The sequence below is a fragment of the Malus domestica genome, chromosome 17 (genome assembly GCF_042453785.1).
Source record: "Malus domestica chromosome 17, GDT2T_hap1".
NCBI classification, from domain to species: domain Eukaryota; kingdom Viridiplantae; phylum Streptophyta; class Magnoliopsida; order Rosales; family Rosaceae; genus Malus; species Malus domestica.
Genome location: NC_091677.1, coordinates 11,866,965 through 11,893,897, shown reverse-complemented (window position 1 = coordinate 11,893,897; position 26,933 = coordinate 11,866,965). Strand labels below are relative to the sequence as shown.

At 40.8% G+C, this 26,933-nt stretch overlaps 1 protein-coding gene and 1 long non-coding RNA gene across 2 annotated transcripts; both read right to left on the bottom strand.

Annotated features, from left to right (window-relative positions):
* Positions 1 to 7,870: 7,870 nt before the first annotated feature.
* On the bottom strand, positions 7,871 to 8,902 carry LOC139193284 (uncharacterized). Its single transcript, XR_011577678.1, has 2 exons — positions 8,451 to 8,902; positions 7,871 to 8,275 (listed from the first exon to the last, which is right to left on the bottom strand). It is a non-coding gene; the product is annotated as an uncharacterized lncRNA (long non-coding RNA).
* An 8,084-nt stretch (positions 8,903 to 16,986) lies between these two features.
* LOC139193807 (protein DETOXIFICATION 41-like) lies at positions 16,987 to 20,046 on the bottom strand. Its single transcript, XM_070817498.1, has 8 exons — positions 19,680 to 20,046; positions 18,893 to 19,437; positions 18,432 to 18,518; positions 18,252 to 18,308; positions 17,907 to 18,145; positions 17,688 to 17,806; positions 17,511 to 17,597; positions 16,987 to 17,412 (listed from the first exon to the last, which is right to left on the bottom strand). The coding sequence occupies exons 1-8, from the start codon at positions 19,992 to 19,994 to the stop codon at positions 17,344 to 17,346; spliced, it is 1,518 nt and encodes a 505-aa protein (XP_070673599.1). The 5' UTR covers positions 19,995 to 20,046; the 3' UTR covers positions 16,987 to 17,343.
* Between the last annotated feature and the right edge of the window lie 6,887 nt (positions 20,047 to 26,933).

Genomic DNA, 26,933 nt, shown 5'->3' with positions numbered 1-26,933 from the left:
TATGCATGAGATGGGATAAGAACAGAAAACCATTTTAGGATTAAATTTAGGGAACTTTAACGAAAAGCACCCGGTACTGTTCACTTTAACGAAAAACCACATTTTTACACTAAAAAGTCAATCCTGATACTATTCACTTTACCCTTTATTTTGTCCTTATCATTAAAACTCAAAGTTTTCAAACCCTTTTCATTAGTTTTCCTTTAAATTTAAGAATTAAATGTTGTTTCTCCTGCTCCCAATCTATATTCCAATTATTTCTTCTGCCTCCATCACAAGTTAATTGTGTTAACTAATCTATGTTGCAGTTATTACACACACACACTAATATGAATTTTTAAATTATGAAGATTAAATTTCTTTGAATTATTTTCATAGATGATAGGTAGATTAAGCTTTATTTATTTTCTTATATTCTACATCCTCTGTCACAGGTTGAAAGTTGTTTGTACCATACTTGACCAATCCCGAAACTACCGAGCACCGGCCAACGCTATACTGTCAAGGACCCAGAAGAGTTCCCCTCCGACCAGGAGGCCAATCACTACTCGACACGTGTCAAGATTAGAAGCCAATCAGAGCGCAGCACGTGTCAACATCAAGAACCAATCATAACATGACACATGTCAATGTGACAAAGCTACAAGTTTTTCTATAAATAGGGGTCATCCCCCCACAATATTGCCTAATGCCATTTGTGTTAAATCATTCACAAGAACTCACTAAATTGAGAGCTTGATCCTTTGTACTTGTGTAAGCCCTTCACTACTAATAAGAACTCCTCTACTCCGTGGACGTAGCCAATCTGGGTGAACCACGTACATCCTGTGTTTGCTTCTCTGTCTCTATTCATTTACGTACTTATCCTCACTAGTGACCGAAGCAACCAAGCGAAGGTCACAAAACCTGACACTTTCTGTTGTACCAAAGTCTTCGCTGATTTTGTGCATCAACATTTGGCGCCGTCTGTGGGAAACGACACTTATTCCTACTCTCTTCAGCTGTGTCAAGCTGGTTTCTATCATTCGTACACTTTCTTTTGACCAGGCATCCCTCTCCAACATGGGAAGCGAAGGAAGCCATAGCACACAGAATGACACCCCCCTTGCACATAGTGCGAAACAACGAAAGAAGGAAGGAAAACGAGTTCTTCTTCAAGCTAAAGTCGATGAGTTGGAAGCTCAGAACAACAAGATAGCAATGAGGAATGAGGTCCTCCAGGAGCAATATGAGAAGCTCTTCGAGACACTCCACGAAGCTAGGCAAGCTCAGACACGCGAGCTTGTTGCCCCCGTGGAAGTCAACCATCAACTGGGTGCCCTCCAACATGGAGGGTCACATGCATTCGACATAGATATCCCTGATAGGGAACAGATTACCCCTCGACTTGATAATCAACATGAGGCTTCTCTTAACCTAGTTGCTTCGACCCGAACCATGAGAAGTGGAGGGAGACACCTCTTTGCTGAAGGGGCAGAAGGATCGAAAGCCGTCTTTCGCGATTGTCGGGATTTCCTGAAGCAACGTCGAGAGAATTCCATCCATATAAGCTCAAAGATTAATGACCCAAGGATTTCTGAGAGACTCGGTCCCCTACCACGGCCCAAACCGGCCACCAATTTGGGGAAGGGGCAACAAGTCCTAGAGAGACATGAGGGTACAGGGGACTCAGAGGTGTTCCGACAGACATACCCTGGAAGCCAGTACAGCGAGTCCAGGGAAAAATCACATGCCCTTGATCAAACCTTCCTAATTCCAAGAGGAGATGGAGATTTACGAAAGAAAGCTCCAGTGACACATAACTCCGCTCAGGACCCCCTTGTCCTACAACTTCTTGAGGAAGTAAACAAGTTGAAGGCTGAACGTCAGGCTGAAATACCTGACTGGAACCAACCCAGGCCTGGCCCTCTTACAAGGAGGATCCTCAACACCCCCCTTCAAGCAAAGACAAAGCAAAAGCTTGGCTTGCAACTTTATACTGGAAAAGAGGACCCGATTGAGCACCTTAACCTCTTTGAGTCCACCATGGCATACCGGATGCACACCGACGAAGAGCGATGTCTTCTCTTCCCCTCCACCCTCTCTGGTGGAGCTCTAAATTGGTATTGTCGTCTTACACCTGAGACGGTAGACTCATTTGAGGAATTGAGGAAACTATTTGTTTCCCAACACATTTTCCAAACCGATCGCTTGCACTCTGCAGATGACTTGTACACTATCCGCCAGAAGCCAGACGAGTCATTACGTATGTATGCTGGCCGCTTCAGCCATGAATACTCCCGGTGTGCCGAGGCAGACGACAAGACTGCCCTCAAAGCCTTCACGGCAGGCCTACGTGATTGTTTCTTTAAATACATGATCAATGCCAATACTTGGAAGACTTACTCTGAGGTGATGGCACAGGCTTATAACCATGCCTCCGCCGAGGCAAAGACATATCAGGAGAAACCCCCTACAACCATCCTTTATCAACAAGTGGGAGGTGGAAGCCAGACTCACCTAAATGAGAAGACCTCGACTTTCCAAACAGCAGTGGCACCTCCCCATGCCTTGCATAATGCTTCACCGAATCAACAGACATATCAATTTCAAGGCAAGAGGAAGGATTTCCATCCTCACCACTCTCCTTTCAGTAAAAAGAGTAAGGGACACTATCCCGATAACCAAGGGTATCGCCACAATAACGCTCGCCCCCAGGCAGTCAATGCAGTGGGTCAAACCAGCGTCAAGATACCCCCTACCCCAAGGTATAAGACATACACGCCCTTGAATGCCACATGCGCGGCCATTTACCCCAACATAGCTCACCTGATACCAAAGCCAAAGCCGAGGCACCCAGATTACACGCCCCCGAATAACGCGGGCATGTTTTGTTGCTACCATGAGTATAACGGCCATGATAGCGAGAAATGTATCATCTTCCGTGATCGTATTGAAGCTTTGGCACGAGAAGGAAAAATTGATCAATTCCTTCTTCACCCTCAAAGGGATAACCGTAACCAACGCCAGGTGAATGTCATATATTCCATAAGCGGCGGCACACCCATATCTGAATCTTCCAATAGGGCCATGAAAAACAGTGAACGAAGTCTGAGGCCTGGTCACCAAGTGTTTCACGTGGAAGACATCAGGGGAGGGAAGTATCAAAAACCTAACTGGGATCCGATATGTTTCTACCCTGAGGAAGAAAGAGGCATCATCTACCCTCATAACGACCCATTGATCGTGGAGGCTCACATAGCCAACTTTGATGTTCGACGAATCCTCGTAGACACAGGGGCTTCGGTCAATATCATGTTTGCCGAAGCTTTCAGGGCACTCAGTGTAGCTGAACACTTGCTCGATCGCTCGATTTCTCCTCTGATAAGCTTCTCCGGTGATATCGTGCAACCCTTAGGGAGCATACATTTACCCTTTACTATTGGTACAGGCCCTTACACGGCTACCATTACCACTAACTTCCTAGTGGTTGACTGCCCAACGGCATACAATGTCATCTTTGGGCGCACAGGCATCAATGATCTCAAGGCTATGGTATCCACGCATATGCTGTTGATGAAATTTCCAACCCCCCATGGCAACGGCTACATCAGAGGAGATCAGCTTAGTGCACGATCATGTTACAACACTTCAGTTAAGCAACAACACTTGCCCGGACCCAAGGAAACCCTGTCTGTACATGACCAAGTCACAAAGACCAGCCTAGATGAAGCGAACTTGGATCTTCCTGATAGCAACAATCAACCCGATGATCCTCGAGATGACTCTTTCACCCAGCAAGCCCAACCTGCTGAAGAGTTGGAGAAGGTACCTATCTCAAGAGATTATCCAGATCGCATGGTGAAGATTGGCACCACATTGTCACCACCCCTTCGGTTAGCATTGATATCTTTTTTGAAAGAGAACACTGAAGTCTTCGCCTGGTCATACGAGGACATGCCAGGCATCTCTCCCGATGTCATCTGTCATCGTTTGAGTATTGACCCCAAGATCAAGCCGGTGAGACAGAAGCGAAGATCTTATGACGCTGAACGATACGAGGCAATGAAAGCAGAAGTTGAAAAACTCAAAGGCATAGGCTTTGTCCGCGAAGTCAATTACCCGACATGGGTAGCAAATGTGGTCCTTGTTAAGAAAAATCCGACCAAAGAAAGTCTTTTGCTTCAAAAGGTCTTGTGGAGAATGTGTGTTGACTACACCGACCTAAACAAAGGGTGTCCGAAAGATAGCTTCCCTCTTCCTCTTATTGACAGACTTATAGACTCTACGGCCGGGTGTGAACTCCTGAGCTTCATGGATGCTTACTCAGGATACAACCAAATCCTCATGAACCCTTCGGATCAAGAACACACAGCCTTCACTACCGACAGAGGACTATACTGCTATAAAGTCATGCCTTTCGGCCTAAAGAATGCAGGAGCGACTTATCAGAGACTAGTCAACTCAATGTTCGCCGAGCAGATTGGGAAGAGCATGGAAGTTTACGTTGATGATATGTTAGTCAAGAGCAAACATGCTGACCAACACATCACCAACCTATCTGAAACTTTCACTATTTTGAAGAGGTATCGAATAAGGTTAAACCCCAACAAATGTGCCTTCGGCGTAGGCTCTGGCAAATTCTTAGGTTTCATGATTAGCCAACGAGGCATTGAAGCTAATCCCGAGAAGATCAAAGCAATCCTCGACATGAAGGAACCGGTAACTTCAAAGGACATCCAGAGCCTTACTGGCAAGGTGGCAGCCTTAACCAGGTTCATTTCTAAGGCCACAGACAAATGTGCTCCCTTTTTTAAAGCACTTAAGGGAAGTAGGAAGTACATTACATGGACTGATGAATGTGCCGAGGCATTCAAAAACCTCAAGGAGTACATGAGTAAAGCCCCTCTACTCTCCAAGCCCGAGGTAGGAGACATTCTCATTATCTACCTATCGGTATCAGCTTCAGCCATAAGTTCCGTTCTCATTCGAAAGGATGGGAATATTGAGCGACCTGTCTACTACGCTAGCAAAGCCTTACAAGATGCGGAGACACGGTACTCTAACATTGAGAAATTGGCTCTGGCATTGGTCATGTCTGCTCGAAAACTCCGCCCTTACTTCCAAGCGCACTCCATCATCGTGCTTACCAATTATCCTCTTCGACAGATACTCCAAAGTCCTGACACTTCAGGGCGAATGATCAAATGGGCAATAGCATTGGGTGAGTTTGACATCTCCTACTAACCAAAGCCAGCTGAGAAGGGCCAAGCAGTGGCAGACTTCATTGCCGACTTCACATATCCGGTTGACATTGCTTCTACACCTGAAGCAGTGGCTTCATTACCCCCGGAAGCTCAGAAGATAGAACCAACAACCCCAGCATGGAGTCTCTATGTTGATGGCTCATCCAACCAACAGGGCTGTGGAGCGGGACTAGTCTTGACTACACCCGACAAAGTCGCAATGGAGTATGCTCTTCGTTTCAAATTCAAGGCATCAAACAATGAGGCCGAGTATGAAGCCCTTCTAGCAGGATTACGTTTGGCCAAACACCTCGGGGTTAAACAAATTGATATTTTTAGTGACTCCCAATTGGTGGTCAACCAGGTTACCATCAACTTTGATGCTAAGGACAGCTCCATGGCAGCATATCTTGCGCAAACACAACTTTTGCTCAAGCACTTCCACTACCAGATCACCCAAGTTCCTCGAGCGGCAAACAGTCATGCAGACGCCCTGGCTCGCCTCGCCTCGGCTGTGGAAGACAAGATTGGAAGAAAAATTCATGTCGAACTGTTGGCAACACCAAGCACCATGGCCGCAGAAGTATGCAACTTACAACAGGGGGATAGTTGGATCACCCCGATCTATAATTTCCTTGCTCATGGCACCCTCCCAAATGATAAAGTCCAGGCTAAGCAAATTCGATACAAGTCTACCCGCTACCTGATCATCAATGATCAACTCTATAAGCGAGGTTTTAGCCTGCCATACTTAAGGTGTCTTACGCCTGCCGAGGCGGAAATCGTCCTTCGGGAAATACATGAGGGAGTCTGTGGAGATCATGCTGGATCTCGGTCCTTAGCCCACAAGACTTTTCGCCAAGGATATTACTGGCCAACACTCCACCAGGATGCCATCAAAGTATCCCGCTCATGTGACAAATGTCAACGATATGCGGCTATTCCTCATTCCTCTCCAGAGCCTCTTACTCCTATGATCAGCCCTTGGCCCTTCGCCCAGTGGGGACTTGATTTGATCGGCCCAATGCCGGCAGGGAAGGGCAAAGTCTGTTACGCAGTCGTTGCAGTGGACTACTTCATAAAGTGGGCCGAAGTAGAACCCTTGGCAACCATTACTGAGGCAAAGATAGAAGACTTCGTGTGGAAGAACATCCTTTGTAGATTCGGCATTCCCAATGCGATAGTCACTGACAATGGGCGACAGTTCGACAACAAGAAGTTCAGGTTGTTCTGCTCTAAGTTCAACATCAACTTATGCTTTGCCTCTCCAGCTCATCCCCAGTCTAATGGACAAGTTGAGGCCATCAACAAAATAATCAAGCGCACTTTGAAAACCAGCTTGGACAAAGCTAAAGGCTGTTGGCCAGAATTTGTACCCCAAGTTCTTTGGTCATATCGCACTTCATATCGGACTTCAACAGGAGAAACTCCATTCTCACTTGCCTTTGGCACAGAGGCGGTTGTCCCTGTTGAGCTCAAGCAAGCAACATTCCGAGTCCAGAACTACATTCAAAGTGAAAATGACAAACAACTCACCCTCAACTTGGATTTAGTCGAGGAACACAGAAACCAAGCTCACTTGAGGAATGTCGCCTACAAGCAGCGCATCTCCAACTATTATGACTCTAGGGTCAAGCCTCGTTCTTTCAAAATAGGAGACTGGGTCTTAAAGAAAAGATTACTCTGCGACAGAGTCCCGAGTGAAGGCACACTTAGTCCAAACTGGGATGGACCGTATGAAGTCATTGGCATCAGTCGCCCTGGCTCTTACACACTTAGAAGCTCCGATGGCAAGACCCTTAGCCATCCATGGAACGCTGATCACTTGAAGTACTACTACAAATAGACTCACGATGTACAAGTGTTGAGCTATAGCCGTTCGGCATCCTATGTAATGAAGGCCATTTGGCAATGAATTCAATAAGGAGGTAATTTAGCCAACTCAGCCCTCACTCTTTTACATTCATAGCAAGCGATGCCGGAACCCTTCTCAATCAGAAAGCAATCCGTCTTCCACAGTCACTACAAAACAAGCAAATGAAGACCGTGTCAAGCGCCAAAAAAAAAAAAAAAAAAAAAAAAAAACAGCTTCATCCAAAAAGCTTCACCCGAAAAGCTTCACCTCCAAAGCTTCACCCACAAAGCTTCACCTAAAAAGCTTCACCCAAAAAGCTTCACCCGAAAAGCTTCACCTCCAAAGCTTCACCCACAAAGCTTCACCTAAAAAGCTTCACCCACAAAGCTTCACCCAAAAAAAAACTTCACCCGAAAAGCTTCACTTAAAAAAGCTTCACCTACAAAGCTTCACCTAAAAAAGCTTCACCTAGAAAGCTCCCTCTACATACTTTCACCATCAAAGCTTCACCATCAAAGCTTCACCTAGAAAGCTTCATCTACAAAGCTTCATCTACAAAGCTTCACCATCAAAACTTCACCTAGAAAGCTTCAACACCAAAGCTTCATCTACAAAGCTTCACCATCAAAGCTTCACCTAGAAAGCTTCAACACCAAAGCTTCACCTACAAAGCTTCAACACAAAACCTTGCTCCAAATAAACAAATTTTGTTCACAAAACCCAAGATGCCCTTGAACTTGTACAAAAACACTTGGGTAAACATAAACATTTTTTGTTTTACACCCACAAGGGCCCAAAATTTTCCTTCTTATTTATTCACTTATATATGTTCCCAAACATATTATAATAGATCCAACAACAAGCCAAAGTCCCAAGTTTCATAATGGACAAAAGTACAAGCAATTCATCAATAATGAAGGTGCTACAAAAATTGGAATCTGCCCCAAAATAGAAATCCAACCCAAGAGACTTTTTCTCTCTCTCCCTCTTCCGCCTCCTTTCATCTATCAAATTTCTGCAACCTCTGCTCTTCTCCAATGGAGCTGAATTTTAGACACCCTATAGTTCTTGAGCATATGAACAACTTTCAAGAAGGAACCATTTCTGTTTGAGCGACGGAAATTACAGTGTTGAAGCTCCAAACATGATAGTCGGCTTCTTGCAGATTTCGAAGCTGTTGTGATGTTTCGAAGATCTGGAAATATTTAACCGTTAGTTCATCCTGAATTGTTGATATGTTATGAAAGAGTCGATGACGAACAACTTCAATGAAGAAAGCATACCGATCTGAACAAGAGAAAATGGAGTTTCGAAGCTCACAACAAATCTGACGGGTTGACAGAAAAATAATAACCAGTCATTCATCATACCTGGATTTCTGGAGTTATACTGCTCCGAGGGATCTCAAATTTGGATATGTTGTAGTTCACAAGCTGAGGAACAATTTCAATGAAGAAAGCATGCTGATCTGAGCAAGAGAAAATAGAGTTTCAAAGCTCACAACAAATCTGACGGGTTGACAGACAAATGATAAACAGTCACTCATCATACCTGGATTTCTGGAGTTATACTGCTCCGAGGGACCTCAAATTTGGATATGTTGTAGTTCACAAGTTAAGGAACAACTTCGATGAAGAAAGTATGTTGATCTGAACAAGAGAAAATGGAGTTTCGAAGCTCACAACAAGTCTGACGGATTAACAGAACATTGATGAACAGTTACTCATCATACTTGAATTTCTGAAGTTGTACTACTCCGATGGATCTCAAATTTGGATATGTTGTAGTTCACAAGATAAGGAAAAACTTTCATGAAGATGACTTTGCAATCTGAGCTATAGAGAAAGGTGTTATCTTGCATCCACTCAGGCTGATTAGTGGAAACGAAAAGCAATTCCACCAAAGAAAAGATGAAAAAGAGAGAAAAGCTACTAATTGCACTTGATCTTGTCTAGTCAATAGCATGCAGCATCAAACACACAAAAGTTGGAAATATTTTTAGATAAAGCATATACGAATGTGTGACATCGAAACAAGGATTCGTTACTTTGACAAATTAGTAACACGCGAGACACCTCATTCGGCAACTCTCTTCGCCTGAAGACTTGGGGGACTCCCACCATATGCTACTGCACCTTGATACTCGGCAGTCTCACAACCACTCAGTGACTTGGATTTTTCAAGTCTCCAACCGAGAAGTTTTCCTCACTCGGGAAATTAAGGGAACACTACCTCAAACTACATGCTTCACTCACAAAGCTCCAACAATACAGGTTTCAACAAAAGCAAAAATTCAAAGAACTTTATGAAGAAGGCTTTGGTGTATTTAACACAATATGTTGAAATGAAGCAAAGCTTATTTATTAATATTTTCGATAAGCCACAAATATGTACATATACATGAGTCAAAATAAACAAACAAAAGGGAGCCTTCACAAAGGTTGCTTAGGGGAAGTCTTAGCAGTCGGTAAAGCCCCAGAAAGAGAAAGCACCGGAGGGTGGTTATCCGGAGCCTCAGTACTTGACAAAACCCCAGAAGGAGGAGGCATTGGAGGTTCATCATTTGAAGCTTCATTACCAGGTACAACCCTAGAGGACGAAGGCAATAAATGCCTTTGGAACAAACCCACAAACCGCTGATGATCAAGTAAAACCTTACCATCAGATTCCTTCATCTGGTCAAGCTTCCTCTTCATGTTTGTAGCATAGTCATGGGCGAGCCGGTGCAACTGCTTATTCTCATGCTTGAGCCCTCTAATCTCCTGTTTGAGACTCATCACTTCAGCAGCCAATGATTCAACTTGGCGGGTTCTAGCAAATAGGCGTTGGGCCATATTAGACACAGAACCTGCACACTGAACACTAAGAGCCAGAGAGTCCTTAACAGCCAACTCATCAGACCGTTTGGAAAGTAGTCTGTTATCTTTGGGAGTGAGAAGGTTCCTGGCCACCACTGCAGCGGTCATATCATTCTTCATCACAGAATCCCCAACGGTAAGAGGACCAGTAGGGGATATGAAGGATGGGCGCCATATGTTGTCTGGAGAAGGCGTGGCTGTCTCTTCTCCAAGGTTCAAGTCAAAACGACGGTCGGAGGGTCCAGACATTTTCAAATGTGTTGAAGAAGGAAGAGGTCAGACAAATCAAGATCTTAGAAGTGCAAGAAATGAGCTTCTACTGGTAGAGATTCAAGTGTGCTGTGGAACTTAATGCCAGCCTCTATAAAAATCTGCACTCGACGGAGCTTCAGAAATCGAAGAGGCGTTTGCTTTCTCAAAAGCTGGGCTGCTCAGAGACCACGAGGGCCGATCTCAGAAATCGAAGAGGCGTTTGCTTTCTCAAAAGCTGGGCTGCTCAGAGACCACGAGGGCCGATCTCAGAAATCGAAGAAGCACATGCTTTTTCAGCCTCGTCAGCACCTGTCACATGCACACTCAGCTTTGCGGAAATTACGGGCAATCTGTCGAAGATTTCTGGTGAAGTAGAAAGCACGTGAATCTTACTTTTCAATCACCGCTCTCCATATGCACCATCAACTCCTCGGGTACCACATATAACTTTGTCAAAGATCTCTGACAAAGTTTAGGCACGAGAATTTCAAAGTTCCAGCTACCCTACTATTACCCATAAGGGTAAAGGAACAGCACCACTGCTTGACAACTGGAAAGTCCCTATGTGTGTCGACCTCCGTGTTTTGCGGCAAGACAGGTTGGCAAGAACGTCCAACCTTTACTCACATTCGAGAAAAGACTCCCAACATAATTACTTTCTCAAAAACCGGAGTAGCACCGCTTTCCGAATCTCGAGAGTCAGATCCTCGACGGGATTGCTTGTTCGAAAACCGAAGAGGCACAACTCTCAGAACTTCGAGAGCCAGATTTCCTTAGATAAAGCTTGTCTGTAATCTTCACACGTAATATCAGCTTTCCAGATACCACATACCACTTTTTCAAAGTGCTCTGACAAAATTAAAACACGTGAAGCTGGCAGCTCCCACTACATTGCTGTGACCAAGAAGGGTAAAGGAATAACATTACTACTTGTTATTGGGAAATCCCTATATACATTGACCTCCCTCCTCAACGGACAGGCAAACCTGCAAAAATGCTCAACCCTTTCTCGCATTCGAAAAGGCACCCTCAACATAACCTCTCGAAATACTCAGCTTTATTTCCCCCCGATAATACCTCAGCAAATAAGCCACACCAAGAACAAGAGTATCTCATATCATCAGGGTCGAAAGCAAGAGTATCCCATATCATGCTTTCTCCCTGTCTTTGTCTTTGTCCTTGTCCACACCTGCAGGACAAGGAGAAAGAGAGCAGTCAGTCGGAACCTGAAATCAAACCTCCAATTTGGAACTGACTGCCTGGAGCCTTTGCCTGGTTGCTTACTTAGCATTGCTCTCGAGTACTCATCCTCAACTGCTGTCAAGGTCACGAATTCCACCGGCAAATACCTCATGACAGTTGATCAGATATTGGCTCTTTACACTGAAGCTGCCAAGTGTGGATGAGTCACTATGAAGGAATGTTCTGAAGGACCATTTAAATGCAAAGGTTGCACACCACTTCTGCCATGCAAAAGATTGAAGCAGAAGGTTCAACGGTGAGCTGAAACAGATCACTACAGCACGACACCTTTCCATACCACATTCATTATTCCGTCAACAGCAAAAGTATCCCATATCATCAAGGTCGAACGTACTCTAGATTTGATGGACTTGTTTTGACCCTCAAATTTTTGAGTCGGCCTTATACTCTGAAGGGCACCAGAAAACCCTCCAGCACAGTTCAAGAATAAGCCTGTGGAAAGTTACTTCTTCAAAAGCAAAAGTATCTCATATCATCTCTTATCCATTTGCTTCTCCTTATCCTGGCAGTTGAATGAGAGACAAGGAGAAGGAGAACAATCAACCGGAAGCCGAAGTCAAACCTCTGATCCTGGGTTGCTTACTTGGAAGTTTGACTGCTTACCTTGTCTGTCACCTCTTTCGGCAGATCTCCTAGCTCGGCGACTTGGGGGACTCCTACTATAGGGTTTGTATCACACTTGACTAAGCCCGAAACTACAACTAAGCTTCAAGTGAAATTGATACATTACCTTGTGCGTCAACATCAGCTAAATACACCATTCCCGGATGGAGGAAAGGTACTTCCAGAGAAGGGCAGATGAAGATCAGACCACACTTCGGTACTTAGAAGTTTCGTGATTACTCAAGGGATTGGATCTTGCAAGTCCCCAACCGAGGAGTTTCCCTCACTCGGGAACTTAGGGGAGCACTGTTTGTACCATACTTGACCAATCCCGAAACTACCGAGCACCGGCCAACGCTATACTGTCAAGGACCCAGAAGAGTTCCCCTCCGACCAGGAGGCCAATCACTACTCGACACGTGTCAAGATTAGAAGCCAATCAGAGCGCAGCACGTGTCAACATCAAGAACCAATCATAACATGACACATGTCAATGTGACAAAGCTACAAGTTTTTCTATAAATAGGGGTCATCCCCCCACAATATTGCCTAATGCCATTTGTGTTAAATCATTCACAAGAACTCACTAAATTGAGAGCTTGATCCTTTGTACTTGTGTAAGCCCTTCACTACTAATAAGAACTCCTCTACTCCGTGGACGTAGCCAATCTGGGTGAACCACGTACATCCTGTGTTTGCTTCTCTGTCTCTATTCATTTACGTACTTATCCTCACTAGTGCCCGAAGCAACCAAGCGAAGGTCACAAAACCTGACACTTTCTGTTGTACCAAAGTCTTCGCTGATTTTGTGCATCAACAAAAGTATCTAATCAACCTATGGTGGTTAGATAATCATACTTTAATATTCAAATTAAAAATGTGAATAAAGGTGACTAAATCAAGAAGTTTGATTAGAAAAAAATTAATTAAAGTAGAAAAATCAGACACTGGACTAAATTCAATAACTACCCAAATTTGTAGACCTAAATCAAAGTACCCCTGAAATTAAGGTCTGATTTTACATGCACAGCATAAAGACTATGTCACATACAAATATGCATGACCTGGGTATTATGGCTGACAAGGCTTAAGAAAAAACATTAATTAACCAACATTAACACCTGATTTCATTAAGCCACGGAGACAAAAATGGGCTGCTTCTTTTATGCTTTCAATTAGTCCAAAGAACAATCCATATAACAAATTAAAGTGAATACTACCTGCATAAATGCATATGCACGATAAACTTATTTGAGTGGGTGTTTCTGATATGCTTGATATTTTTGACACATCCCGATCGAGATCGAGGCATGCTGGCCATCACATGAGGGTGACGTAGCTATGTGCACAGTGCGGAAGCAATTAAGATAAGAAATATACGAGTAAATAAAAAAAACCGAAGCTACTAATGTTCACTAATAAACGGGAAATGCTAAGAGTGAGATACAAGTGTAAATACTCCTAATCAGAGCATAGTAAGTCTAGGTGCAGTTCAGTAGGACAAGTACTAATTATACAATACCAGAAGATGTCCTACTAAATATATAATTTGTCAGAACAGCCGAAATCCTCAAACGCCACCAACAACAAGTCAACCTAAAACTTGGAGGGGCGCAAAACAGAAAATGTGAGTGGGCAAAAACAAATGTTTTTCAAAACCATTTCATCATTAAAATGCTCTAACCCCTCGCCATAAAACATGTATAAACTTTCCTAGAAATAGATTATAAACATATGAATATATATATATATATATATATATATATATAATTATCTCAATTCAATTCACGCATCACATAACCATATTCATAAGTATGTCATGCCAAGATATAAACATAATAAGTAATTCAGGTGAGAATAAATTCATGGAAAATAACATATTAGCCGGAACTCCTGCATAAGTCTATATGGCTGAATTCATAGCTCATTAGTCAACCTAGCCGGAGTCACTACAATGACCTATACGGCACTACATTGCACACGAGTCAGAACCACTAAAAGGGTCTGTATGACAAGACTGAGTGTAATATAATTATGCTCAATACTACGCTCTCATGATAGTTGAGTGATAAATCGCTAGTCACCTACGAGTTAGAACCACCTATGATGGTCTGTATGACAAGACTGTGCACCTAAATTAAATCCAATATGAGCATATGGTGAGGGAGGTGACATTATAAACATGCATGTGCCATATATCTGGCTAAATCACAATCACCATAGGTGTAGGTTTATGAGCTCAACGTTTCTCAATCACAACTTTAATCACAATCACAATTCATAACTCACCTGGGCTTACCTGAGCGTCCACAGCACCACAATTATATATTATGCATCATATACTAATTCATATACAAAATATAAATTTATACGCATGGCATTCAAGGCATACTTTCATTTAAATGCATTTTCTGGGAAAATATTAAGCATATAAATATATACTGAAAACCAAAAGCCCACTCACTGGTATGTCGAAGGGTCGAAGCCCCCGAGTCGCCCTTGACTGCGCTCGTCCTTGGGATAAGTCTCCCCTATATGCAAAACAACTATAAAAACGTTATTTAAAGCACATAGACAAAACTAGCTAATAACTTCTCATGCATTGCTCAAATGGGATGTTTGAATAAACCAACGTGATCTACACAACCTTACGAACATCTCCATATTTTTAGAAAAATTCTCCGACATCCTACGCGCCGCCACGCGCCGGCAAAGGCACGGCAACACGCGCAGGGACCCTAACGGAATCCCCTAACCCCGTTAGGAATATTTCATTAAATAGTAATGGAATCCGTTAAACTAACTAACGTCGCTAGGAATATTCTGTCAAAGTTGACGGAATATTCCGTCATCCTCTACCTCAGAACTCCGGCGACTATCGCCGTCGCCCTAAAACTGAAAATTTTTCAAACCTTCATTTCTCTTCCATTTCTTAGTCAAATTTCATGAAACTTAAACCGATTTGAAGCTTGACACGAATAGAACACAACCATACCTTTCAAGAGCCCTAAAATCCACGGAACTCGCCGGAAAATCCCTCAATAATTCGGCTAAACCTGCAACTCGTCGAAACTCAACTTTCTGACGTCCAAATCACTTAATTTTTCTTCTTCGAGCTTCGTGAGGATGATTCAAAGCTTCCTATGCCCTTAAAAACTCCTAAAAACCTCACAATAAGTAGTGCATGAACAGTACCTAAATCGGAGTTCATGAGAAACTAGGGTTTTCGAAGGTTTCAAGTTCTAAAAATAGTACGAATTGACTCAGGAGCTTGTAGGGAACAAGAACATTACCTTTTGAACGTCGATCCGTGCGTGAAAGCTTGGGTTCAAAGTTTGTCCGTACAGGGTTGATGGAAACATAAGAAAATTGAGAAGGAGGAGAGAGAGAGTGCACGGGAAGGAGAGAGAAAGAGTTTGTGTGTGTGTGTGAGTGGTCCACATGGGTCATCAACCAAAACCACAAAAACTAAGTTCCAATTTGGTCCAAAAATTAAGGAAAAATACAAGTTTGGACCACCACTAACATGCTTAATACACACCACAACACTCACGTCCAGGGGTAAAATGGTCAACTCACGTCATCGATAATGTATTTCGGGACATGCTGTGACAATTTTTGTGACTGAGAGTATGAGACAAATTTAGACTAAAATAAATTACAACTTAAAACATGTACTAATTTAAGGCATACAGACTAAGACATTTTGCTAAAAAATCTCAATTTTACTCTAATACATGTATTCTTCAAACTTCCTTAGTCCTTGGAGGCTAAGTCAAACTTTATCATTCAGGTTCCTAGTAGCAACCCTTTTTTTTTTTTGGTGAACACCATACCTTTTTAAAAATATAAACCACTAATCAAATTCTAGGAGCCACATTTGACAAATTGAAAATATTTCGGTGACTTGGTAATAAAGGCTGAATTATTGTTATCCACAGGATGATTTTGTAAGGCAGCAAATCATTCATGATATAGTCAAAAGTGAAATAGAGTGCTACAACATATCAATAAATGACTCACAAGAAGAAAATTCATAGTGGAGCAAGCTAGGTGAGGGGTGAATTTCTCTGTTTTACTTTTAGAAGCATTTTGTAGTTTTGTTTAGGAAACCTGAAAAAAAAAATGGAATGGAATGGAATGACTTCTCCAATGTTATAACAAGGGAAATAATTTATGCACACCCTAATTCTCCTTTTATACACCCTAATTTTATATGTTTCAATTGATTTGAAGGTCAGCAGTGTGCATGAAAAGTAAAGCGCATGGTATGCAGAAATCAATATTTTCCTAATGAAAAAAATTGTCGAAGTTAAGACACCAAATTCATCATCCTCTGCTATGACTTCTCAATTTTGTCGATGAATATGCTAAAAACAATGCTTTTTGTTGTTTGATTACATCAGGAAGCTGAGGCGGTTTTATGAGAAGCGAAAGGTGCAATCACACATGATCCTAAATATATTTAAAAAAATATTTTTATTTGCACCCTAAATCTCATCATGCAGTTTTTATAAGTGTAATTTTTCTTTTCTTTTGAAATATAAAAATTTGGAGTGCACAATGAGATATTTGGAGTAGCAATAATAACACCCTAAAAACGATTTTTTTTTTTCAATTTCAAGTGCAACTTTAAAATTAGAGCTTTGAAGTTTTTTTTTTTCTTTTTTAGTTGTTTAAGATTGAACCATTTTTTATTATTTATGCTTGTAGTTCTTTTGCTTATTATTTAATAGCATTTGTAAACTTAGAATCAGTGAGTTCTAAACTTTGTTTTGAAAAACTATCTTAAGGAGAAGCCGTTTCATAAATTTTGAAAATCTCATAAACGACCCTGTCATGTAGGATGAGGATACTTGTATGACCTTGATCATTTAGGTGAGTCTGGATAACTGTAGTTTTAAAATCAAATCAAACTCGGGGAAACAAATTCAAAATTAAGGATTTATTTTTATGTATATAACCAAGAAAAGCTAAAAAACATTACAGATGAGGTAACAAATTACAACTGTAAGAACATATACAACAAAGTATTTTAAGTAGAAAAATTGTGGTTGGACATCAAATGAAGACCGGTACACCATTGCATACAAAATCCTGTTGATGCACAAGCAACATCCCACCTCCCATCTCTAGCTTTTGCCTTCACAAATCACAGTGTCGAAAGGCTAGACAGTAATTGACATGGTTACTGTTTCACTACAACTTTTTCCCTTTAGAATTGCATTCCAATTCACTAAACGAAAACCTGCTTAAATGAGGTTTGAACACTTTCATGGCCTTGGGCTTACGCGGAGACCAAGTCTGAGTTTCCTTCATTTGCAGATTTGTCCAAGCGATCAGCAGCCTTTAGAACCTACAGAAAACCATGATAAAATCCATTGGTAACGTGGCCAAATGCGATTCATGCCTACTATATAAGTTCACGAGTTACTTTCATCAAAGTTAATTCACCTCGGCATCCCAATTTGTTCTAGCGGTGAGAACAATTAGAACTACTGTTTGTAAAAAAACTCCGATAAGCATCCCCCACCAAATCCCCTGAAAAAAGTCCAAAACGCATCATTTTCTATCGGTATTCCTCACGAAGAAACAACTGTACGGAATGAGAGTGGGAGCGAGTTAACTTACCGCGACTCCCATACTAGCTTTGAAGCCAAGAAGACATCCAACTGGAAAACCAATTATATAGTAACAAACGAGGTTGACATAAGCCACGACATCTTGCCATCCACTACCAATTGCCACACCTGAAAGTCCACGCATATTTGAAATTAGAAATGGTTGTAAACATTGGTATGACGACCTGGTTTGCTCGTCTGCACTGCAGCTTCTATCATATATCAATACCTGAAAGTATGGGTTGAATCCCATTCAAGAAAACGGAAACAACTAGCAATGGAGTTAAATCCAACACCGCCTCAACAACATCAGTATCACTTGTAAATAGCTTGCTAAGTCCAACTCGGAATATTAATATAATCGCACTGAAGATTATACTAATCAGGATGCTCGTTCCGTTGACTACAAACACTGAAAATTTTGCCACCCTTGGATTACCAGCCCCTAACTCATTACTGACTCGGACACTGCATAAGCCAAGTCATCTTATTATGATTAGATCACTTCCAATAATAGAACATGTAAAGGAATAATTTGATTTCTTATAAGCTTCTTTTTTTTTTTGTCACAAACCTGGCCACTGCGCTTAGGCCTAACATAAATTGCAAACTGAAGTTCCAGTAGTTCATGCTGGAATTGTTCATCACATACGGACATGTAAAAGTTAGATATAATAATAGCAATCATGGTTAAATAACTCATGGAGTAAACTGGTAATGAAAAGTTTAAATGGATTAACAAATCCATACTTACCAAATAGAAATGGAGTCTAGTGAGATTGTAGGATTGGGGAGGAGCCCTGATATTAGTGTTAGCCCTTGGTTGTACCATATCTCCAAACTACATTCATTCACAAAAGGAAAAAGATATTAGCATGTGATAGTTTTAGAAAAGATGGGGGACTAAGGGTTTAATTTGTTGGTAATGCTATTTTAGACACACTCTCTAGTAGAGGTAGGTTGTACTGTTATATCAAGGACCAACCTATGTTAGAGAGTGTGTGTTAACAAAGTAGTTAACTTTGTGTCTAAATAGCTTTAATCAAAATTTACACACGAGTAATGATATAGATACTACATTTTTTTAAACCACATTAGCAAACCGCCTTATTTGCTGAGTAATTGACACATAAGCTCTACGTAAGGTTGTTGACTAACGAGGTCTAAGAAAGCCAAAGTGGTCGCTTTTGCAATTTTGAATTATTTTTCACCTACCAGAGCATGGTAGCAGAGGCAACAGTCAACTTAAAATAAGGCCACATTCCTTTGAAGGCTTTCCAAGAGAAGCCAGTCCAAGTCTTTTTGCACTTGGGACTCAGAAGAATGTAAAGCCCATATATAATGACAAGAAGCCACCAAGAGAAGCTCAGTGTAAGAGCAGCCCCAATTAGGCCATAATCCACAACAAAAACCACCACCCAATTGAGAAGAATGTGAAGGATGAAAACTCCAACAGACATGTAAGCCAAAGGGTTGACTATGTTTTGAGCTTGAAGGAACCTCTGCTGGGGGCAGTTTATGGCAAATGCAAAAAGCTGAGGAATAATTCCTCTTGCAAAGATTTGGCCTTGCTCGGCTATTTCTTCTGATTGGCCGATCGCTACGAGGATAGGACCTGACCACCAATACACAAATGAGAGGAGGATTGCTGCTCCCAAGTGCAAGATGATTGCTCTTTGGCATATGATTCCCATTGCTGGCAATTGTTTGGCTCCATATGCTTGCCCACACACAGTTTGCACAGCACTTGCCATCCCCAACTTTGAATCCGAACCGGGAATAAGAAACAAGATCAAAAAAGTATTAGCTCAACCAACAAAATAGAAAAATGGAAGAAAACATAAAGATGACATTGCGTACATGAATAATTTAGGGAGGAGTGACAATTCAGAATAGTTATCATGAACCCTTACGTGAAAAAAACGAAGAAGGAATGCATGATAACTATTTTGGAGTAATGGTTCACATTTTTTATTATAGGCACATTAGTTGGGGTACAAACCATAATCCCATAAGCAAGACCCTGAATTCCCACACTAGCGATAGAGGCTCCGGCAAGCTCCAACGCACTCAAATGCCCACAAAACATAAGGGTGACAAAGCTGAGCATGTAGTTGAATATGGAAACAATGATGGATGAACCAGATAAAATCCATAGGAGTCTTGACTCCCAAGCCACCAGCCTAGGCCACCATCGGAGTGCCACTGGCGGGTGCTCTAGAAACTCTTCAATTGCGCGGGATGACAAGTCAGTAAGCCTAGAATGCGTGTCAAGTCCAACTAACAGCGGCTGCTGGTTCTCCTCCACCGTTCTCATGGTTGGTTTTCCGTGACACCACTACTTGAGGATTTCAAAAGTGTGTGTTACTTGGAAGAGGCTAGGGCGGACGTATTTGTACTATGATGTCTGACCAAACAAAGTGAATAAAAAATACTTGAAACCGTTAGGTTTAACTACCATTCACGGAGGTTAGATAATTTACAGCTAGTCTATTTCAAAAAAAAATAAATTATATATATATAATATTATTAAAAGAAAGAAAAAGAGAATTTCATTCTTGAAATACATAAATAGAAATTCAGCACTCCCTCTACTAAAATATTAAATCACACTAGTCTATTCACAATGCATAAATCACACTAGTCTCTTTACAGGAGGCTGATTATCTGATCTCCTATTTCTCGTGTCTTTTTGTATCTTCCTGTTTTATGTGGCGACGGTTAAATCACGTCAATTTATTATATTATTTTTTTGTACAAAGATAATAAAACAAAAAGAAATAGTGATATAAAATGTTGACGTGACTTAACCATAACTACACAAATAAAAAAGCACGGGAAGTAGGAGCGCAGAGAATCTGCCTCCCTCTTCACAATGCATGGCCAGTCTATTCATATGAAACTCTGCAGTTGTACTTTTTAATATTTATTCAGACGTACCTTAGTGGCGGCTCTCTCTTTTCTAAGCGAAAGCATTCCAACAGGTTTAACGAATCTGCTTCTGTTTGTGGTTGGTTTGAAAAACACGTGGGTATCTATAGGTCAGCTGAATATAAAAAAATTAAAATAAAAAATAAAAAAACGTTTAACCAAAATGCTCTCTAATATTGATATAACTTTTTATTTTAATTCTTAAGATTTGAAATCGATAGAAGTAGTTCTTGAATTTGTTAATCTTCAATTATTTTAGTTCTTGTGTAAAAGATTTTGTTAAATAAGAATCAAAATAATAAAAATACCCTCAATAAAATAACAACCAACAGTGACTTGACAAAAATTTAGGGTACTTTTGTTATTTATCTTTATTTTAGTGGATTTTTTTTATAAAATGACCAAAATAATTGATGGTGAACAAATTCAGAATCACTTTTATTGATTTCAAATCTTTAATCTAGTATTATTCATCTTCATTTGTAAGTGAGAAGTCTTAGGTTTGATTCTCGTCAAATGTGAATTTGAACCACATTATTATGCTAACTCAGTGTAAGGCTTAGCCTACACCCCCATTCCTTAGTGTAGATAATATCGATTGTTCACAAACAAACAAACAAAAAACTCAGGTACCAAGTGAGAAGTTATGTCAATTTCAAAGACTATTTTGGCTAAAAAATAGAAAAAATAGAAGTTAGCTTAATTACTTTTAGGTAAAATTTTGGTGTATTAATTAAAAATTGTGATCGGTTTATGATGTAATATGATATTCTGTATAGTTCTTCAAAGGACGGCTACTGGTTTACCCGAAAAACATAAAAAAAAGGACGGCTACTGTTTTGAAGAATTATATTGCTAATTATTTGTCTTTAGTGCTTTAAATTGTGGTCCATTGTTTGGCCTAACTTGGCTCTCATTTTCTTTGGCCTAACGTGAGCAAGGTTTATTTTGTTAGTTAGAAGGTCCGAAGGTGAGTTTAAGAATTATTATGATTTTGTTAGTTAGAAGAAGGCCCATTTGTTTCCAAACAAGAAATCTCAGCCCTACAATGAAAATTATTATGATGAATGAGAGACATGTTACGGCTTATTAGTAGAAGAACGTTGTTTGATTTTGATGATGTATTATTCATCTAACATTGAGGTATATATACATGATTTACAAATATAATCCCACAATTACAGGACTAGTTATAGGTTACAACTTATCAGGACTATACTAGGAAACCCAATAATACAAGTAATTACACAAACGTCAACACCCCTATTCAAATTGGTGCATAAATATCACATATACCTAACTTGTCCAAGAACCTAGAATGCACTTGGTCTGATATTGCCTTTGTAAGCATATCGGCTAACTGTTCCTCTGTCCTAATTGTTGGTACCTCAATAATTTTATCTTCAAGCTTCTTCTTTATGAAGAACCGATCAATCTCAACATGTTTCGTTTTATCTTGTTTGTATCAAATTTTGAGCAATATTATGCGCAACTTGATCATCACGAAATAGTTTCATTGGCTGATTTGGCCCAAAATTCAAATCCCTTAATAATCACTGAATCCATAAAATATCGCAAATTCCCAAAGCCATTCCTCTAACCTATATTCTGCATTAAAACGAGCAACTACATTCTGCTTTTTGCTTCTCCACATGACAAGGTTTCCCCTTACAAAGGTAAAATAACCCGATGTCGAACGCCTATCATCAACTGATCATGCCCAACTTGCATCAGTATAGTCTTCAACTCTGAGATGTCTGTTTTTTGCAAACAATATACTTTTTCTTGGACTCCCTTTTAAATCCCACAATACCCTCATAACAACATTCATATATTGTTCTCCAAGATTATGCATAACCTGACTAACCATACTTAGGGGTATACAAGATCATGCCTAGTGTGTGCCAGATTCATTAACCTCTCAACAACTCTCTAATATAGGCCTTTATCAACCAGTATTTAATTCAGACCAATTCCAAGTTTCAGTGCTTCCTCTAATGGTGTAGTGGCAGGCTACAGAAGGACATGCCAGTTTCTTTTAGCAAGTCTATCATATGCTTCCTTTGTGACAAAAAGATTCCAAAACTTGGATCGAGATACTTCGATACCAAGAAAGTATTTCAAAGGACCAAGGTCCTTCTTCAGGAATCCGTCCTTCATCAAGAATTCTTCAAGACAAATAATGATGTAATGCTTTTAATTCATCTGGATCATTTCTTGTTACAACCATATCATCGACATACACAATAAGCAATGTGATCTGAATTTCTTTGCTTGTAACTGAAATCTCTTATGGGTTTTGAAATTCGGTGATTGCTTCAATCTATACAAAAACTTCTTAAGTTGAAAATCTCGAAACCCACCCAACCCTAACCAATATCGGGTAAATTTATCTTGGAATCAATTTGATTACATTCTAGGTTCTGTTTTTATCTTGAACCAACTGGTTCGAAAGTTGATGCCTAGGAGACTCGAACCCCTTATATATCATTTAAGGGATCAAAAAGTCTTAACCAGTGAACCAACTTTCAATTTGTGATACTGTAATGCAACAAATATATTTATTTTATCTAATATCTATTTGTTACTCAACTTAACATCTTCCTAAACCTTAGCCACAAGTGATAGGAACTTAAAATAAGTGATTATTCTTGATCACTAAGAATTAGTTATTTAGCTAATTTTGCTTATTTTGTCTTTTCTGTAAGGGGTTGTTAGTGGATTGTTGAGTTGGCTCTCTTGGACGGTCTAGGCCTTTAAAGGGAACAATAGTCTCCTTTCTTTTGTAACGGTTATTTGATAAAAAAAATATTAAAAAATGCAAGCACGCTCCTGTGTTTCGTCTTCCTCCATCCTCCATCCATTGTTATACTTGTTGAGGTCGAATTCTCAGTGCAAGAAATTGGTAACTAACATTGGTATAGTCCTTCCGATCCTGGAATTATCCTTCCTTGTATGACATGCCACAACCATAACACAAGACTCAACATTATTCTACCTTGGAAGTTTCCTTTGCTGCTTTCGTTGAATCCATGGATGCTCGATTCGCCTCCTCTTTTGAGCAATTCCAACGCAAACAAGCCTTTGTGAGTGGAGGAAACGGTTCTTCTTCTTTTGAAGATCCAATTCCACCTCTGATCCTCGCCGATCACCTAGATCCTCATGAAAACGAGCTCAATCGTACCCCCTGGCGCGATTTGCTCGACGATGGTGGTGTACATCATGCTCAGTGGCATCATCGCATTGATTTTCCACGATTTGTGCTTGGCGATGACCCTTTTGCTTGGATTTACAATTTGAGCAATTTTTCAACTACTACTGAATTCCTAAGCACTAGAAAGTCGTCATGGTTTCTTTCCACCTCGATGGCGAAGCTCTTCAATAGTTCAGATGGATGGACTGTTTACAAACAACTCCTCGATGAGAGGATTTCACTCGTGCTTTTTGCTGGGACTTTGGTCCCAGCGAATTTAAGGATAGCACTAAAGCTCTCTTCATGTTGCACCAAACAGGTACTCTTAAAGATTATGTGCTTAAATTTCAAAGGTTGGCTAATCGTACTTCTGATTTGGGTCCAATTCTTCTCAAGAGTTGTTTCTTAGGTGATCTTAAGAGAGAATTGAAATATGATGTCAAATTACTGTGTCTTAATATTGTACATGAAGCCATTTCTTTAGATGCTCAATTGGATGCTAAGTTTGCTAATCTCAAGATCGGTTATACCAAACCCACCCTTACTTTTAGATCTCCTACAAACCAATTCAGTGCAACCTCTCAGCCTGCTAGGACCTCTGATTTTCCTGTTAAGAGGTTTATACCTGAAGAGATTCAGAAAAAAAAAAGAAAAAAAAGGAGATGATAAATGGCCTCGGGGCCACAAGTGTGCTAACAAACAGTTACTCATGGTTGATTTGTTAACTTCTGAGGAGGAATTCAATGTTGATTCTGTAGAAGAGTCACTATTACTCTCCAACACATGGAGCTCAGTGAGTGCGCCTTTTATGGCACCATTGTAAGGCAAACTGTTCATACCATGAAAGTTAATGGCAACCTGAATAGACAGCATGTCATTATTCTCTTAGACTCGGGAAGTACGCACAATTTTTTAGATTCCAGGCTTCTCAAACACTTTGGGTGGCAATCTTAGGCTACCAAACCTTTTGAGGTTATGATTGCAAATAAGGGCACAATTAGGAGTTCTGGATGTTGTACTAGCACACCTTTAGCTTTAGGAGGTATAATTATGCGGTGGATCTTTATGCACTTCCTTTAGGTGGTTGTGATGCTGTGTTAGGGGTACAATGGTTGTCATCCATCGGTCATGTCTTATGGAATTTTCAACTCATGACTTTGGAGTTCTCCAAAGGAAATTCTCAATATAAGCTCACTCATTGTCATTCTAGTTTACCTCTCATGACTTTGCAATAGCTTGATAAGGAGATTTATAGCTCTAATTTGGAATTTTCAACTCATTGTCATCCATCAGACATGACTTTGCAACTCACTATCATCCATCAGTCATGTCTTATGGAATTTTCAACTCATGACTTTGCAACAGCTTGATAAGGAGATTTATAGCTCTAATCTGAGGCTTTTCCTATACTACATAGAGAATAAGAAACTGGAGGCTTGTGATTAACTTTAATTAGCTCAATGAATTACAAGTTCTATTAGGCAGTTTTGAGTCATTACTTGTCTTTCTTACCCAACAGCCTCCTTCCAGGTCTCATGATCATCACATTCCTCTCATACCAGGTGCTAAGCCTTCTAACATTTGGCTTTACCACTATGGGCCACTTCAAAAAGCTGAAATTGAACATGCTGTGAAAGAACTTATGGATGCAGGTTTCATAAGAATTGTTCTAAGCATCTTGCAGTGACATGTTATGTATACGTCCATGATTCTGCTGTCGTCCACCATGACCTCTGTTAGCATGAACACCACGTCATTGTCTTGGCTTACTAGACTGCCTCGAAGATCCTGCACTGCTAGCAGCAATCTCTACCTGCTGGGGCTCTCCCATTGATACCACTAGGATCCACCGGCTGAATGTGGCTGATAAGGCATAGAACCTCCCTGATAATGAGGGTAACCACCCTGATAATGAGGATCCTGAGAGTACTAATACTGTCTTGAAGTATAAGGAGTGGTGTCGCCCTTATAATGATAAGCACCCCCTCGTCCAGTCTGGGCATAACCACTAGATCCTGAAGCTTGCTGGGTCGGCACAGGTGGTGGTAAAGAAGGTTGTTGGGGCCTCTGCTGATTCTGAGGGCAATGAGTAGCCTTATGCCCCATCTGTCCACAAGTATAGCATGCACTACTGCCTTTCCTACACTTCCCAAAATGCCTATTATTACACCTGCGGCATAAAGGAGCACCTGATCCACCTGAACCACCAAAATCCCTTTGCCTCTGAAATCTCTGGCCTCTAGAAAATCTACCACCTCTCCTCTGCATATTAGAGCTCAAACCTCCACCAAAAAAACTGGAACTGCCACTGCTTCTCTTAAAACTCTGTGTCTTACGAGGTCCCTGAGATGATTGACCTTTACCTTTATCATCTCGCCTCTAGTTCCCATTATTTTCTTCTTCATCTTCACTTTCACTGGGCATGTTCTTTAAGTCCTCAATCCTCAGTAAAACTTCATAAAACTCCTGGTAAGTGGCATAGGGAGTCGATGTCACTATAGAACGCCATTTCTTCTTAGTACCCAACCTGAAGCGACGGAGCCTCTCGACCGGATTAGCAGCAACCTTTGGATCATATCGAGACAAATCAGTGAACTTCTTGTAATACTCATTGGCTGACATTTTTCCTTGCTTCAAATGGGCAAACTCTTGTTTCTTGTGATCAATGTACTTAGGAGGAATGAACCTCTTCCGAAACAGCTGTTTAAACACTTCCCAATCCGCCACAACATCTGGTGTCATCTGATATGACTCATGTCTCCACCATGATGCAGGCTTCTGACCCAAAAACCAGGTAGTCGTCTCAACCCACTTATCAGGAGGAAGATTCCCTTGACTCTGAATCACAAGGAAAGTCTTCTCGACATAATTAAGCCACTTATCCGCTCCCTCATGTCTTTCATTTCCTATGAAGTGATTCAGCTTCAAATTATACACAGTCTCAAGAGGTGTCCATTGAGGAGGATGAAGCGAAGACTAAATGACATCAGCTATAGCTTCACCTAATTGAGCAATATCAGGGAAACTAGGCTCAACTGAGTGACGGGGCTCTCTACGAGGCGGCATAGTTCTGACAGAAGACATCAAACGGATTAGAATATTCATGAACTATATATGACTGCTAAACTTAGG

What these genes read in the sequence shown, in the direction of transcription:
- LOC139193807 (XM_070817498.1), bottom strand. Translation starts at nt 19,994, where the DNA reads ATGAGAACGGTGGAGGAGAACCAGCAGCCGCTGTTAGTTGGACTTGAC. An exon ending in GCCTCTGCTACCATGCTCTG is followed by an intron (nt 18,519 to 18,892) that starts GTAGGTGAAAAA and finishes GAATGAATGTAG; the next exon opens with TTTGGAGATATGGTACAACC. An exon ending in GAACAAATTGGGATGCCGAG is followed by an intron (nt 17,413 to 17,510) that starts GTGAATTAACTT and finishes GGTTTTCTGTAG; the next exon opens with GTTCTAAAGGCTGCTGATCG.